General features: G+C 43.7%; 1 protein-coding gene across 1 annotated transcript in view; it reads left to right on the forward strand.

Annotated features, from left to right (window-relative positions):
* The window catches only part of LOC149468421 (uncharacterized), a 90,377-nt gene extending 79,490 nt beyond the window's left edge, over positions 1-10,887 (forward strand). The window contains exons 11-13 of the mRNA XM_089670234.1: positions 7,646-7,843; positions 8,341-8,447; positions 10,433-10,887. Coding sequence (XP_089526360.1) covers positions 7,646-7,843; positions 8,341-8,447; positions 10,433-10,676 — 549 coding nt within the window. The 3' untranslated portion in view covers positions 10,677-10,887. The remainder of the gene's footprint in view (positions 1-7,645; positions 7,844-8,340; positions 8,448-10,432) is intronic.
* The last annotated feature ends 7,300 nt before the right edge of the window (positions 10,888-18,187 follow it).

Below are 18,187 nucleotides of genomic sequence, written 5' to 3' on the forward strand. Positions count from 1 at the left end.
ATCTTGAGAGTTGACAGCAACAGATTCCAAATGCAAATAGCACACTTGAAATGAACTCTGGACCTTTTATCTGCTCATTGTAATTGGGATAATGAGGGAATAACACACACCTGGCCATGGAACAGCTGAGAAGCCAATTGTCCCATTACTTTTGGTCTCTAACAAGTGGGAGGCACATATGCAAACTGTTGTAATTCCTACACCGTTCACCTGATTTGGATGTAAATACCCTCAAATTAAAGCTGACAGTCTGCAGTTAAAGCACATCTTGTTCGTTTCATTTCAAATCCATTGTGGTGGTGTATAGAGCCAAAAATTTTAGAATTGTGTCGATGTCCCAATATTCATGGACCTGACTGTATGTTACAAATATTTTACATATTCACACAGAAACAATTGAGTACTGTCCGTGATACTTTTTTTATTTGCACTAACATACAATTTTGAGGACAATATTTCCGAGAGTGTCCCCTTCTAGATTTGTATAGTACTGCTTGGACCTTGAAGAAGGGGACACTCCCCAAAAGCTTTCCCTCAAAATTGTATGTTAGTGCAAATAAAAAAAGTATCACGGACAGTACTCAATTGTTTCTGTCCGTGATACTTTAGTTTGTTGGAGAACTGGGCAGTTAATTTATTAAGAAGTAGTATAGCAAAAGTAACATCTACTAACAGTAACAACCCCAAAATACACACCAGACCCTTATCAAGGAGGATGAGAGTCTGGTATGTATTTCAGGTGGTTGTTCTTTGCATTATTTACAAGATAAAGGAAGTTTGCAGGGTAAAGTGAATTAACAGCTTTTTTTTCTATTTTTCACTTTTATCAACATGTAAAAAAAATGACATGGAATACTCCAAAAATTAATACCAGACCCTTCGAGTCTAGTATGGATATTAAGACCTCCCCATGCAAAAAAAATTACATTCCATATCTGGAAAAATTAAATGGTCCCCCAAAATCAATACAAGACCCTCCAGATCTGGTACAGATTTTAGGGGGAACTCAAAAAAATGGGTATGGTCCCCCCAAATACATATCAGCCCTATAATCTGAGCATGCAGCCTGGCAGGCTAGGACCCATACCAGGCCACATGCCCTCAATATGTGGGATGAGGCATTTGATGAGAACCAGGGTCTCTTCCTCAATACCCTGGCCTGGGGGTTGATTGGGTAAGGGGGGACTTATTGGAATCTGAAAGCCCTATTTAGGATAAGGGAGCCCCCAGATATCACCCTTTCCCCCACATGAATAAAAGCAAGGAGCTTGCAGGGTAAAGTGAATTAGTAAAAGGTACATAGTACCTCAAGTAGCTTGCAGGGTAAAGTGAATTAGTAAGGGGTATATAGTACCTCAAGTAGCTTCCCAAAATGACTACCAGGTACATTGGATATGCTATAGCTATAAGCAGCCCACACTGCAAAAAAATTACATTGAGTACCCCCAAAATAAATACCTGACCTTTCAAATCTTGTATGGATTTTGAGGGCGAACCCTGCAAAAAAAGGGTATGCCCTCCCCCCCCAAATTCCATACCAGACCCTTCTGATAAAAGAAATGGATGTGTTCCCTCCTAATACATACCACACCCTTAATCTGAGCATGCAGCCTTGCAGGCCTAGAACTATACCAAGCCACATGCCTTTAACATGAGGGGTACCATGTTGATGAGGGCAAAAGCCTCCTTCCCACAACCCATAGCACTTACCCCTCCTCATGCACAAACCATTCAGTTGCAAATAAACACACAAGTTATTGATAAGTCCTTTATTAGAAAAGAAAAATCCATCATTTATCTCCACCGATCTCCAAAAGAAATAGCCCATCAATATGCCAATCTGCTCCCTTATGGCACACTCCTGTGCTAATGCAGCTCTCTGTAGCTGTCATTAGGTTTACAAACAAGGGGGCAGAGCTATGGTGACATTACTGACCATGGCCATATTTGATCCATGGCTATGACCATATTTTGTCAGTGATGTCACCACCATCCTGCCCCTGTGCTTACATGGCCAGAGATTCCTTAGCAGGTAAAAGTTTGGGTGTTCATCCAAAAGCCCAAACACCCAATATTCGATTTGAACCTGAGTTTGAATCAAACCTTAAGCTCATCCTCACTTAAGATTTACATGGACCCCAGGGTTTGTGACATTATTGTTACTATTTACATTAGTGACGCTTGGCAACTTCCCCGTACTCCTGTTTTTTAGAAGGAGAGAGGGTCTTTGCTATCCCTACTTTAATGTGGAAATCAGGATCCTCCTGAATTCTGTGGTCTACTGTGAAAGCATCTCTTTCCTTCCAAGGTTTATTTAGGTGGGCATGACAGGATCAGTAAGGCTTTCTCCTTGTGGGCTGGCAGACTTTATTGTTAACCTTTCCCACCTTTTCAACTATTTCAAAGGATCCATGCTATTTTGCTAGGAATTTGCTCTCCACAGCTGGCACCAACACAAAAACTCAATAACTAGGTTGAAACTCTCTGGATGGTAGACCATCCATGGTTTAAATCTTTTAATCTCAGCTTGTAATTGTTCCCTGCATATGGACATCTTGTGTGCCATTCAGTCCTGAATTTGCTGACTTATTCATACATTTCCTTAACTATATCCAGTAGTCCCTGGTGGTGTTGCCGAAAAACCAACTCAGAGGGCCTGAACCCCCTGAATGCCTCAGGAAACTCCCTTACAAAAAACAACAAATGAGGCAGTAAACAATTCTCATCTTTTTTGAACCACTTTTTATGAGCAACCCCTTTAGGGTTTTGTTGAACTGTTCATTTAATATATCAGTTTGTGAATGATACATTGAAGTCTATATTTGCTTAATTTTAAAGAATTTGCTGAATTCATTCTAAATCTTAGACATAAAGGGGTACCAGGGGCGGACTGATCATTTGGAACCTCGGGTACTGCCCGAGGGCCCGGGGTCAGTAGGGGGCCCCATAAGATGCTCCTGGTACCTTTTTCATAGGCTTTTTTGAGTTTGGGCAAGGACACAGGGGCCCCATGATCCCCTATTGCCCGGGGGCCCCATGAGTTGTCAGTCCGCCCCTGAGGGGTACCGTGACTGGTCAGGATTTTGGACATTAGCCCTGTTCTCATGACCATGTGAAACAACTCAAATGTGATATCCTTAGATGAGGTACTTCTTAAAGGGACCACCTCCAGATACCTGGTGCATAGCCATGAACCAAAAAAGGTATTGGTGTCCCCTAGCTGAATAAAGTTACAGGTCCCATCAAGTCCATGGTTACATGATCAAAGGGTATTTTGAAAATCAGAAGCGGTACCAGTGGACTTCAAAAATGGGGTGTCTGAGCAGTAAGTTTACAGGTCAGACAGGACTCACAGAAGACTTAATTTCCCTGTTTACCACAGGCCAATAAAACCTTTGCATAACCTTTCTAGTTTTATCTGCTCCTAGATGACACCCAGGTACATGAACACAAGCTAAATGTAACACTTTGCGCCTAAAAGGCTGAAATATCACCAGTTGTTCATTCACTTGATCTTGCTCTTTGGTGACTCTGTACAACAGATCATGATTCACAGCAAAATGGGGGAACTGCACATCCACCCTAGGTTTAACTGTAAGAGAATTCCTGCACGAAGAATCGTGATCGGGAACGCGCATGCGCAAAAGAGATCCCGCAGAAGAATTGCCGGTTGTGCGCAGGCGCGCAGGAATGCGCGATCGCGCACATGCACGCACATGTGCACACGCACGGCGAAGATTGGCACCAGACGGGCTATTTAAGGTACACCTCTGCCCAGATTCAGTGCTGACTGGTCTTCAGCTCCCCCCTGTGTCCTGCTTGTTCCTGTGGTGCTGACCCGGCTTGTTCCTGACCCGACTCTGAGTACTCTCCTGCCCCCCGGTTCCTGACTTCGGCTCTGATCTTGACTTTGGCTTTTCCTCCTGATCCTGTACTGCGCTGCCCAACTGTTATGACCCTGGCTATCCTACGACTCCGCTCCAGTCCTGTGTCCTGGCTACAAACCTGGCTCTGCTGTGCATCTGGCAATCCTCTGTACCTGCCTGGTCTATTGCTACAGTACCCAAATCAGAGGATATCCTGCCTACCAAGGTCATCATCTGCAAGAGCCGCAAGCAAACCTCTGGCGCTCTTGTCCCCCTGGTCCCTAGACTCCCTCTGTTCCAACTTCAGCGGGGTCAGGGCTAGTGACACAAGTGAGGCCGACCTCTTCAATTCAGTCTCCCATCAGGTACAGTATGTGACATTAACATTGTAACCTGGTCCTTTTCAAAAACTAGAGTGGGTCTCTCATCTATGAAAATTTTCTTTGTAAACTCCTGATTTCTGAAAGTTTTGCTCAGAGGAAGAAGCCTCAGCTTTTACTCCTGCAAATACCGCGGGTGGACCTGGGTCAATCTGCAGATTTCTCCTGATGGACATAAACCTTTTTTAAAGCTGAAATTTGTCATTAGTTATTTCATCCAAGGGTTATTAGGGCAGGCTTCTGGGACCTTCAACATTTGTCCACATAAGTCCCAAAATATGGTACAGTTGCACCAGATCAACAGGTCATATTACAACCACATAATCACCACACTTTTTAATGAAGCAGTGCCCACTGGGGTTGACAGAGTTACCTTGTCCATTGCCATGTAAACAGATGATACTTGTGTTCTCAAGGTATCAGGTTTCCCTGCAATGCAAAAGTTTGGTGAAGGGTAACAACACTCCCAGTGTGACAACCTAGTGTACATTAATCTGCACTACACACGTGTGGATTTACTATTTTATCAATAGATGCCACATATGCATACATGAAGCATTGTCGGCGTAAGTTGCATTCCATTGGCTTGGTCCTCCTTGGGGCACTGGGCCATCAGATGATCAGGTTGGTAGTATGTTCAGATAAAACCTTGTGGGATTCTCTATCACCCACCAGTTCTTGGGAATGTCTGCCATCGGTGTGCCTTTGGCGGGAGGGTATAAAGATGTGCACCTGCAGATTTACTCTTGCTAAAGTGCCACGGTATGGACATGGCTCACCCTCACAGTTAGAGGTATTTTCTTTAAACATTCATGTTTTATGTGGAATAAACACCATTCTTACTGTTTGAATTGTGAGAAATAGGCTCAGAGTTATTCCCCTCAGATAAAATCATCTGCATTATATTTACATAAACATCATAATGAAATCTGCATCCATAAATAAATCCTTTGATAACCTCCAAGTAATTATATATGAAATGATCCAGTATAGATAATATGTGATTACCATGGCTGAAGAAAACCAACAATCAGAGTGTTCCGGTGACAAAAAACATAACTGAGGGGAGAAGAGAGAGTATCCAAAAATTCTTCAATACAGACTCATAAAGAAGGGAGAGAGAAAAGATGAAAGAATGATGTTACATGGGGAGAATTGGGAACAGACCATGCACCAAGCCAGAACAGGATAGATCATTGCTCCATTGACAATCTTTGAAACCCTCAATTATGCAGATATATAGTTATGCAATTTAAGGATGGGAAAATGCTCATAGTCACAGGCTCTGTCCATTATAGTTACATAGTTAGTCTGGCTGAAAAAAGACAAAGTCCATCCGGTTCAACCATTAAAGAAAAAAAAAGTTGTAATCCTATACCCACAGTTGATCCAGAGGAAGGCAAAAAAACCCAGCAAAGCATAATCTAATTTTCTCCTGCATGGGAAAACAAATCCTTCCTGATTCCCAGAGATGCAATTGGATATTCCCTGTATCAACTTTACTTCTAAATGTTAGTAACCAGTTATATTCTGTGTATCCAAGAAAGAATCCAGGCCTTTTTTAAAGCAATCCACTGATCTGGCCAGAACCAACCCTTGAGGGAGTCTACTCCACATTTTCACAGCTCTCACTGTGAAGAAACCTTTCCGTGTTTGGAGACTAAATTTCTTTTCCTCCAGACGTAAAGAGTGCTCCCTTGTCCTCTGTGATGACATCAGGGTGAATAGCTCTACACCAAGTTCACTATATAAACCACTGATGTATTTATACATGTTGATCATATCCCCCTTTAATCTCCTCTTCTCAAGAGAGAATAAATTCAGTTCCTCTAATATTTCCTCATAGCTGATCTCCTCCATGCCTCTTATCAGTTTGGTTGCCTTTCTCTGTACTTTCTCCAGTTCCCCAATGTTCTTTTTGTGAATTGTTACCTAAAACTGAACTGCATATTCCAGGTGAGGTGTTACTAATGATTTGTACAGGGGTAATATGATATCTCTTTCTCTGGAGTCTATACCTCTTTTAATACAAGAGAGGGTTTTGCTCGCTTTAGAAACTGCAGCTCGGCATTGCATGCCATTATTAAGCTTGTGATCTACCAGAACCTTCAGATCCTTCTCCACCATTGATTCCCCCAATTGTACTCCCCCTAGTATGTATGATGCATGCATATTTTTAGTCCCCAAGTGCATCACCTTACATCTATCAACATTAAACCTCATTTTCCACATAGTTGCCCAATTAAACAGTGCATTAAGGTCAGCTTGTAAGTTGAAGACATCCTGTAAGAACGTTATTCCACTGCACAGCTTGGTGTCATCTGCAAAGACTGAAATGGTACTTTTAAACCCACACCCTATATCCTTTATACATATATTAAAAAGTAAGGGTCCCAACACTGAACCTTGGGGTACACTGCTGACAACACTAGACCATTCACAGTATGAATCATTAACCACTATTCTTTGAATACGATCTTTTGGCCAATTTTCTAACCATTTACATACAGATTTTTCCAAGCCCGTAGACTTTACCTTACACATTAACTGTGTGTGGAGAACTGTGTCAAACGCTTTTACAAAATCCAAGTATACCACATCCACCGCCACCCCTCTGTCCAAGGTTTTGCTCACCCCCTCATAAAAAGAAATCAGATTTGTTTGACAACTTCTGTCTTTCATGAATCCATGCTCTCTGTTGTGTAAAATATTTTTTTACAGCAAGAACTCAGCTATGTGGTCTTTTATTAAACTCTCCAGTATCTTCCCAACTATAGAAGTTAAATTAACAGGTCTATAATTACTTGGTAAAGATTTTGAGTCCTTTTTAAATATTGGCACCACATTGGCCTTATGCCAATCCAGTGGTACTATGCCAGTCATTAAAGAGTCCCTAAAAATTAGAAACAATGGCTCTGAAATGACAGAGCTTAATTCTTTAAGGATCTGTGAGTGTATGCCATCTCGTCCAGGTGTTTTATTCACGTTATTCTGTCTAAATATTTTTGGATCATGTCAATTGATAATAATTTTGGGAAAAGTCTGAAACGTGCTTTATTGGTTCCAGATCATTTGTATCATGAATTAAACGTGATCTGCAAAATTAGTCTCACTGTTGCACCACTAGGCTGAGTAGCCTCTGTCCCAGGGTTCTGACCTTCCTACCACCACTACTTCGCTGTAATCAACTGGAACCACCTACAATTAACAGATACCTACACCAAGTGAAAAGAATCAGTGTGGATAAATTAAAATGCTAATCACTCATGTTACCTGCATTTTATGACTTTATTTTAATTATGTATCTGTGTGAAACTGTTTGTTTTATATAAAGTGGTGCTTGCTATTTGATTCTTGGCTTAATTTTTACCTTAATAAAAATGTATTTCTTTTTTACAGGCTTTAAAAGTTTGCTTCACTGAAGGCTTTTTTACCAGATATGAATTATCATTTCTTTCCCAGTCTAATATTGCAAGCTTAGCAAATGATGGTATTCTCACAAAAGCAGAAGGCTGTTTAAAGAAAAATCAAAATTTCATTTCTGAATTTATATCAATTAAATTTACACCATCAAATGAAAATTCTTGTTATAAAAAGGTATACAAACAAAACATTTGCCTGACAAATTGAATAAATATATGTCTGTAATTTCCTTCATCTGACCATCCTCCTCCCTACCCTTTCAACTCCTCCCCACACACACTTTGGTAACTCATAAGTGGCTGTGCTGTCAGCTATATCAATTTAACTTTTTTGCAGGTTTTTAGTGGGGTGGTGTTTTATACTCAGAAATATTTATTATGCTTTAAACCCATTAAAACAAACATTCTCTGTTATATATTTATCACAGTGTTTACAGGCTACATCTCAGATTGTGGTAGTATATGATTTGAAATATAGATAAATAAAGTGTGCTTTATAACTTGCCAAAGATTGCGCACTTGGATAAACTAGACTACATTTATTATACAGTCATGTGGTAATCCATCTGCAACACATTTTGGGTTCTGACCCCCAGGAAACTATGTTCTAAAGGATAAAACGTTGCTCTGTTTTATGAAAATCCTTATGTGATTTTTATTTTCTAACCTCAGAGGACAGAGGAAATGCTGTCTGTGTGTGCAGCTGAAGCAATACTCAAGGAAAAATTGACTAAAAAGAAAATAGAATTCTTCAATGACAACTTTAAAAAGATAGCCTGGTAAGGTCACATATGTGAGTTTGTTTGTTAGAACAGTATTAACTACTTGCCCTCAAGAGGATGTACCCCCCTTCCTGATCAGGCCATTTTTTGTGATACAGCGCTGCATTACTTTAACTGACAATTGCAGTCATGCAACACTGTACATAAATGAAATTTATGTAATTTTTTTCCCACAAGTAGAGCTTTCTTTCGGTGGTATTTGATCATCTCTGAGTTTTTAATTTTTTTCGCTATAAACAAAAAAATACCTGTCAATTTTGGAAAAAAAAAACTAGAGTTTTGACTTTTTGCTATAAAACATATCCAACAAAAAAAAATTGGAGTCATTTTCTTTAAAAAAATTCTACCAGGTAAGTTAGAAAGGTGGGACCTTACTGCATTGGCAGTGAAGCTAAGGGTGCTTGGGCAGGCAAAAGAAATAAAGGAAAGCAGCCTTTGATCCCTGTTTTCAAGAAGCCTTTTGGAATTCCGAACCACCAAAACAACAATGCAATTCTGTCCAAATTTAACATCATCAGAATTTTAGGATCAATTTTACCTCTCAGGTAATGTACTTGCAGTCTCTCTCTGTCACAACAGAAGAGATAGATTAAATTAAATCAAACTATCACCATTTACATTTATTCAATTAAATGTAATTATAATGTAAAACACTAAAACGCTGGGAAGGATAAACTGCACCTGGACAACTTCATCTGCGAGGGACCTAAAGCCAAGAAAAAAGTTAAACACATGTCAGCTATTCACATGAATATATTCTTTTAAAGTCTCTTTCAATAATATATGTACTGCAGCTATCAAATTTCAATTCCAACGCTCATTAAGGCATGTATTATAAACTTTACATTATACTCACTTGATATCTGGTTTATACCTATTGGATTCCATTTACTGTTTCCGTATAATTGATATGTGAAACATAATGCTCATATTGTTGGCATAAAATCTTATGGTCACCATGTACACGTAGGGGGAGATTTACTAAAACCGCGCATGCAAAATCTGGTGCAGCTCTGCATAGAAACCAATCAACTTCCAGGTTTTATTGTCAAAGTCCAATTAAATAAGCAAAAGCTAGAAGATCATTGCCTACCATGCACAGCGGCACCAGTTTCAGAGTGCTCCAGTTGTAATAAATAACCCCCTAAATGTCTTACAACTAGATATTATGGATATTCATAAAGCAGCTATCTAAACCCCTCAACCTCATTACTCTAATCTTACACACAATATCTAAGCCCATAATAAACTTAAAAAATTAATTTTAAGCCCTGATAGAGAATACTTGCTGTTTGGTTCTTTGTGACTACATATAGTCTGCTAATGCAATCTCTGTTTGCTTAAAGTTGGTTATGTCCTGTATTCAGGGCTTTCAGAAACTCCCCCCTTCTGAATTATTCCTCGTCACTGCCCCTTATCCACCTCCAAGCATAGTCCCTTGGTTTCACCAACTACCCACCTCCTAGTACTGCCCCTTTTAGAGGATACAGAACCAAGTATCTATTTGTAGCACCAAGAAAATGTGTATGGAACTGGTTAATGTCAACAGGAAGAGCAGTAAAACTGACCCCCTGCAGCCAGGAACAAAATACCCCCCCTACAGAAAAAATAGACACCCCAGCGATAATGGATTTCCTGAAACAAAATACCTTGCATTTTTTCCTGCATCAATAGATCCACCTCAGCAACAAAATATCTTCCAGTATCCAGCATCAATAGACTCTCCATCATTTAGCAACAATAGACCACTCCTTCATCAGTAGATCCCTCCCTGCAACAAAAAATCCACGCAAACAATAATAGACACTTGCCAGCAACAATAGATCCCCCAGCAGTCCGTATAAATAGACCCTCCAACACACTCCAGCACCCTTTTCCATTACATACATTCAGTGCTGGAGGTGCCAAAACCACTATCCTCCATGTTCTTCCTGAAAACAAACCCTGCTTGTATTAATTTTAAAAATATTAATTTCATTTAGTGCAATCACAAATCAAGAAAACAGTCAGGATTGGATGACCATGGAGCAACTACATGGGGCATTAGACCAATTGAATACTGAACTGACAGCAATCTTGGAGAGAGAAGCTGAATCACAGAAGAACCAAAATAATTCAGAGGGACCGTCTTATAATTTAAAAGCACTATTTCTTGAAAAAGAGTGCTTAATTAAAAAAATAGAGAATTTAGAGAAACAAATTGCTCTTCTCAGCAACATACTGTAAAGATTTTTGAAACGAATATACATCTGTATAATGGTATGTATAATATATGAGTTATATATCATTTTATATATTGTATGCACATTTCTCTTTTAATCACGTATATTATCAGTGATTGTATGTAGAATCCCTTTTTCTGTTTTGTACAACTGATGAACTGATACTGTAGCTCTGACTGTTGTCAATACGTATAATAAACTTTACATTTTACATTTGTTGTCTAATGAGGTTTGCTTTCACCCAACACTTTTCAAATGAGATTAGGATATACACTGCTCAGCCATAACTTTATGATCAGTATGTATACTATGTATTAAGGTACTGTACTAGCTGCAGTGTATTGAAAAAGGATTTTGGGCCTTAGCACATTTTTTTCTTTCTTTATAAATGTTACGTTATGCGTTTGGGAGCTGTGATACTCATTTTTTTCTGCTTCCATCACATCATCTTCGTGGACAATATGTTTGCTTGCTGTCTAATATATCTCACTAACTTTCAGGTGCCATTGTAACAAGATAATCAATGTTTTTCACTTAACCTGCCAGTGGTAATAAGGTTATGGCTGATTGGTGTACATTTTGCAATTTCCATTGTTCTATAATTTAAATGTCAATTAATATAACTTCACTAGCATATTTACTTAGTTATACTGTATTAACATTGTGAAAATAATTTCATGTGAAAAGCTTTATTCATCACATAGAATTTTTGAGTCACCTAAATAGACCTGCCAGGACCTTGGCTGACAAATGAGAAGCTTGTTATAATAGTAAATTACCATATTTATTAAAATGTGCTTTGTGTCAGAACCACTTACCATAGCACAGATCAGCTAGAGTAGAAAAACAGAAACCAGTATTGCCAATAAAAAGGATTGGGTCTCATTTATTAATATGTGGGTGTGACGGAAGCGTAGGCAGGACAGAACATACAAAGAAGATGGTAAACACACAAAGCTTTATTGAACTATGGAAGGCACTCAATCAGGGCAGTTCATGGCACTCCGCAACATGCGGCTTGTAGGGACACTCACGGTAAGCGGGCTCACAGGGACTCAGCGGGACCTTGGCTGTGGGATCTGATCTCAACACAACTCCCACACAGCTCTCTAGGGACAACATCAGGCTCACGGGGACTCAGCGGGACCTTGGCTGTAGGGTCTGACCTCAGCACAGCTCCCACACAGCTCTCTAGGGACAACATCAGGCTCACGGGGACTCAGCGGGACCTTGGCTGTGGGGTCTGACCTCAGCACAGCCCCCACACAGCTCTCTAGGGACAACAGCAGGCTCACAGGGACTCAGCGGGACTTTGGCTGTGGGATATGACCTCATCACAACTCCCACACAGCTCTCCAGGGACAACACCAGGCTCACAGGGACTCAGCGGGACTTTGGCTGTGGGGCCTGATTCAGGTAGCGATGGCTCAAGCACTCAGGGGGGCAGTCCAGGTAGCTATAATCTGGGCACACAATAGGGGCAGTTCAGGCAAGGGTGATCTGGGCACACAATAGGGGCAGTTCAGGCAAGGATAATCCGAGCACACAATAGATGCAGTTCAGGCAAGGGTAATCTGGGCACACAATAGGGGCAGTTCAGGCAAGGGTAATTTGGGCACACAATAGGGGCAGTTCAGGCAAGGGTAATTTGGGCACACAATAGGGGCAGTTCAGGCAAGAGTAATCTGGGCACGCAATAGGGGCAGTTCAGGCAAGGGTAATCTGGACCCACCATAGGGGCAGTCCAGGGCACTCCGCAACATGCGGCTTGTAGGGACATTCACAGGAGGCGGCTTGCAGACACTCAGCAGCAGGCAGCTTGTAGGGACACTCACGGGAGGCCGCTTGCAGACACTCAGCAGCAGGCGGCTTGTAGGGACACTTACGGGAGGCATCTTGCAGACACTCAGCAGCAGGCAGCTTGTACGGACACACACGGGAGGTGGCTTGCAGACACTCAGCAGCAGGCGGCCTGTAGGGACACTCATGGGAGGCGGCTTGCAGACACTTAGCAATGGACAGCTACCAGGGACACTCCCAGCGGTCAGCCTCCAGGTACACTTAGCAATGGACAGCTTCCGGGGACACTCAGCAACGGACAGTGGCCCTCACAGCGGTCAGCTTTCCAGGGACAGCAGCGGTCAGCGGACCGAGATCCTCGCAGGGCTCAGCTTTCCAGGGACAGAGCGGTCAGCCAGGGACAGCTTCCGGGGACACTCAGCAACGGACAGTGGCCCTCACAGCGGTCAGCTTTCCAGGGACAGCAGCGGTCAGCGGATCGAGATCCTCGCAGGGCTCAGCTTTCCAGAAACAGAGCGGTCAGCAGACAGGAAAGACCAGCGATCAACAGACAGGGATCCCCACAGCTCTCAGGTAGGGACCCGGCAGGCTTCGACAGATAGGGACACAGCAGGCTTCAGGGGCTCAGCAGGGTCTTGGCTGTGGGGTCTGGCCTCAGCACAGACCCCGCACAGCACCCTGTCCCGAGCAGGGATCGAGCACACACGCAGCCACGGACGGGGCGTTGGGTCCTGCGGTGACCTTTTTAAGCCACCCAGGATGGTTCCCGGTGGCCCCACTCTCGAGAGCGCTGCCTCTGCCCCCCGTGGGCGCAGGGCACGGGAAAATCTTGGGCCCATGCTGTACCCACCAGGGGGCATGCGGCGACTGGTTGACGGCCCTGTGCCAGAATCCCTCAGCGGGGTGTCACTCCTCTCCGGCTATATGGCTGTAGAGGTGTGAGGTCCGCCGCAGGGGTCACTTTCCTCCCACCCTGCACAGCCTGCCTTCAAAGGTCACATCAGGATGTGAGGAGGTGACAAGGGGCAGGGGGTGAGGTGACCCCCCTCATCCTGTGCAGCCTATCTTCAAAGGCTGCGACAGGATGAGAAGAGGGTGAGGGGACACAGGAAAGACACAGGCACCGGGGGGGGGGGGGTGTTGGAAGAGGAGCAGGCAATCCGTGACAGTGGGTTTACAAAGAGGGTTGACTTACGAAAATGATGAGCAATGTTTCAGAGACCTTAATTTTCCTTTGTCAGTCTATGTTTAGACCCTTTTCACTGGCAATATTGTTTTTCTGTTCTAAGACCTTGGTTGATTTCAGGATTGGCGAGTGGGAGCAGCTGGGTCTCTCTGGATTGCAAAACGTCATATCTTGCTAGGTGTGCTTTAAAATATAAAGTCTATTTTCAGCATAGTGAGGCCACAACATATAAAAACCAAACCTGGTTGAACCAGTGGGATTGGTTTACTAAAGGCAAAATGGCAGTTCACTTTGCAAGCAAATTTGTCCCAGAGCTTAGTGAATGTTTTGAAGTTTCACTTTGCAAAAAATACCCAGTCACAAACAAGGAAAATGCAAAAACTACATTTTTGTTGGACATGAGTGCACTGTTTAATTGGGCAACTATGTGGCAAATGAGGTTTAATGTTGATAAATGTAAGGTTCTGCACTTGGGAGCTAAGAATATGCATGCATCATACATACTAGGGGGAGTACAACTAGGGGAATCAATGGTGGAGAAGGATCTGAGAGTTCTGGTAGATCACAAGCTTAATAATGGCGTGCAATGCCAAGCTGCGGTTTCTAAAATGAGCATAATCCTCTCTTGTATTAAAAGAGAGAGAGATATCATATTACCCCTGTACAAATCACTAGTAAGACCTCATCTGGAATATTATCGCATAACTGGTGACAGAGGCCAGTGGACAGAGGGCTTCCCTTGCAGCTAAGTTCCAGACTCCCCTGAAGGTGAGACAGCAGGAGTCAGGCCCAGAGTAGCACAGGTCGCCTGTGGGAGTGCTTGTTTGGTGGTCCACCCAAGAGCACGGCTGATGTGCTGAGATGGGTTCTGCAGGCAGGGAGCGCCTCTGCGAGGTATGCAGGTCTTCTAGAGAACAGAAGATCACAGGATAACCAGTTCGAGCCAAGGTCGGGTGCCAGGTGGAGGCAGACGTAGTCAAAAGGGATAGCCGAGGTCATACACAGAGAGCAGGAGAGAAGATCCGTTAGACAAGCCGGGGTTAGGTTGGGGTTAAACAGAGAAGATAGGTCCAGGAGCAAGCCGAATCGTTAACAGGAAATCAAAAGTCAGGATAGCAAGGAAGCAAAGGTACTAGGGAGCCAGAGATCAACCAGCACCTGAGAGTAGTGCAGGGCTTCCTTATAAAGGCCGTTTGGTGCCAAATTTGAGCTGATGTGAACTTCTGCGGCCATACAAGGTACTGGTAGGGGTGCCAGGTCTCCTAATACCTCTGCCGAGGACAGAGCCCTGACAGTGCCCCCCCCCCAAAGGGCAGCCTCCGGATGCCTGGTTCGGTCGCCTTGTCTGGGTATTTGGAGTAGAACTCTTGGAGAAGTCTGGGGGCATTTACGTTGTCCTTTGGTTCCCAGGAGCTTTCTTCAGGTAGATACCCCTGCCATTTAACCAGGAATTGGATTTGTCTTCCTCGTTTCCTGCAGTCCAGGATTGATTCTACCTCGTATTCTGCCTCCTCCCCAACTGTTATTGGCGGTGGAGGTGGCTCCATTCTTCCTGGAAATGGGTCATGAACATCTGGCTTGAGCAGGGAGACATGGAAGACTGAAATGAATCCTGTATGATTCAGGAAGGGATAGTTCATATGCTACTGAGTTGATTTCTCGTTTGATTTGGAAGGGGCCAATGTATCTTGGACCCAATTTTCGTGATGGGCAAGGAAGTTGTAAGTTGGCTGTTGACAACCAAACCTTGTCTCTGACCTTTAGAGGAGTCCTGCAGTCCTGACATAAGTTGGGCCACCAAAAGGACCGTTGGATTAGTTCCATAGTTTTACAGGCCCCGAAGTGTCCAGCAAGTTGATGGTCGTGGAATGTCCTGAAAACCCGGGATCTTACCTCCTGGGATACAAAGATCTTATCCTGGTGCCACAGAAAGCCATTTTGCCTCCTTAACGAGTCTGCTTTGGATTCGGTGTAGCTTGCCAAGGCCTGTCAATCGATGATCTTAGACTGGGCAGACAGGATTGTGTTGGGGGGCGAAGGTACAACTGAATTTGGGACCATATGGGATAGAGCGTCTGTCTTCCCATTATTGGTTCCTGGATGGTAGGTTATATGAAAATTGAATCTGGAGAAGTATAAGGCTCATCTAGCTTGCTGGGGTCTTAAGCGTTTGGCGGATCTTAAATATTCTAGATTCTTATGATCTGTGAAGATCATAATCGGGTGACTAGCTCCTTCCAAAAGGTACCTCCATTCTTCGAAGGCCGTTTTGATCGCCAGAAGTTTCCTATCGCCTATGTCATAGTGCTTTTCCACTTGGCTTAGTTTCCTGGAACAAAAGGCTACTGGATGGAGCAGAGCTTTTGGACCTTGGCATTTCGAGAGCATGGCTCCTGTAGCAACCTCCCATGCGTCCACCTCCAGGATGAAGGAAAGTGTTGGTTCCGGGTGTTGTAACACAGGAGCCGATGTAAATTGCTTCTTTAATTGCTCGAAGTTTAATTGCCCCGCAGTAAAGACATAGGTTGCCTTGCCGACTGTGTGCTCTTTCCTCCGAAGTAAAAGTGGTCAGAGAAGGCTGATTTGCATGGGTTCTACTTCTGAGGTGCCGATGGGTGGAGGAATAGGGACAGAAGCCATTGGTCTTGGAAACTTTGGCAGAATCCACGTAGGGTGAAAGGACTGGGTACGTTCAGAACGTCTTTCTCGTAGCCGTCGCTCTAATTGGGTAGCAAGCTGGATCAGGTCCTCCAGAGAGGAGGGAATTTCCACCCTAGCTAGTTCATCCTTAAGGGATTCGGACAGGCCCAGACGGAACTGGTATTTTAGTGCTGCATCGTTCCACCCGGTGTCGGCTGACCATTTGTGGAATATCACAATGTAGTCCGCCACAGGACGTCGGCCTTGTTGTAAAGCATGGAGGGCGGACTCAGCAGTGGAGGTCCTCTGGGGATCATCATAGAGAGCCACCATGGTTTCGAAAAATGTGATCACGGAGTTGAGTGCGGGGTTCTTTTGTTCTAGTAGGCTGTGTGCCCATGATTGAGGTTCGTCAGACAGAAGAGATATGATGAACCCCACTTTAACCGCCTCTAGTGAGAAGGTCCTTGGTTGCAATGCGAAATACAGCTCACAGGCGTTTTTAAAGGCTCGGAATTTACGTCGGTCCCCTAGGAAGCGTTCAGGGATGGGGACCCTAAGCTTTGGAGGCGGTAGTACCACATCAGGTGTAGCGGTAGGAGGCAGACTGCCTGGTGAGACTGTAGGGCTTGGACTAACCAACAGACTCTGGACTGCAGAAGTCGTGGAAGTAGTAAGCGAATGAAGGCATCCTTCCTGGAAGTATCCTTCCTGCAGATCTTTAACTGCTTGAGTAAGGGCCATCATCTGTTGGCATATGGCCTCTAGTCCAGAAGCACCTCTCTCGGCCTCGGACATATTGGCTGGCTGATACTATCACGTACCTGGTAACAGAGGCCAACGGAGAGAGGGCTTCCCTTGCGACTAAGTTCCAGACTTCCCTGAAGGTGGGACAGCAGGAGTCAGGCCCAGAGTACCACAGGTCTCCTGTGGGAGTGCTTAATTGGTGGTCCACCCAGGAGCACGGCTGATGCGCTGAGATGGGGTCTGCACACAGAGAGTGCCTGTGCAAGGTATGCAGGTCTTCCAGAGAACAGAGGATCACAGGATAACCAGTTCGAGCCAAGGTCGGGTGCCAGGTGGGGATCGGAGCAGACGTAGTCAAAAGGGATAGCCGAGGTCATACACAGAGAGCAGAGGAGAAAATCCGTTAGACAAGCTGGGGTTAGGTCGGGGTTAAACAGAGAAGACAGGTCAAGGAGCAAAAAGAGTCGTTAACAGGAAATCAAAAGTAAGGATAGCAAGGGAACAAAGGTACTAGGGAGCCAGAGATCAACCAGCACCTGAGAGTAGTACAGGGCTTCCTTATAAAGGCCATTTGGTACCAAATTTGAGCTGATATGAATTTCTGCGGCCATGCAAGGTACTGGCAGGGGTGCCACGTCTCTTAATACCTCTGCCGAGGACAAAGCCCTAACAAATATGTAGTTCAATTTTGACCACCAATTCACAAAGAGAGCATTGGGGAACTTGAGAAAGTACAGAGAAGGGCAACTAAACTAATACTAGGCATGGAGGAGATCAGCTAAGAGGAAAGATTAGAGGAACTGAATTTATTCTCTCTTGAGAAGAGGAGATTAAGTGGGGATATGATCAACATGTATAAATACATCAGTGGTTCATATAGTGAACTCGGTGTAGAGCTATTCACTCTGAGGTCATGACAAAGGACAAGGGGGCACTCTTTACTTCTGGAGGAAAATAAATTTAATCTCCAAACACGGAAAGATTTCTTCACAGTGAGAGCTGTGAAAATGTGGAATAGACTCCCTCAAGAGTTGGTTCTGGCCAGCACAGTGGATTGCTTCAAAAAAGGCCTGGATTCTTTCCTAGATACACAAAATATAACTGGATACTAACATTTATAGGTAAAGTTGATCCAGGGAATA

The sequence above is a fragment of the Staurois parvus genome, unplaced genomic scaffold (assembly GCF_062004578.1).
Source record: "Staurois parvus isolate SC_StPar_1 unplaced genomic scaffold, SC_StPar_1.0 ptg000087l, whole genome shotgun sequence".
Classification (NCBI taxonomy): Eukaryota; Metazoa; Chordata; class Amphibia; order Anura; family Ranidae; genus Staurois; species Staurois parvus.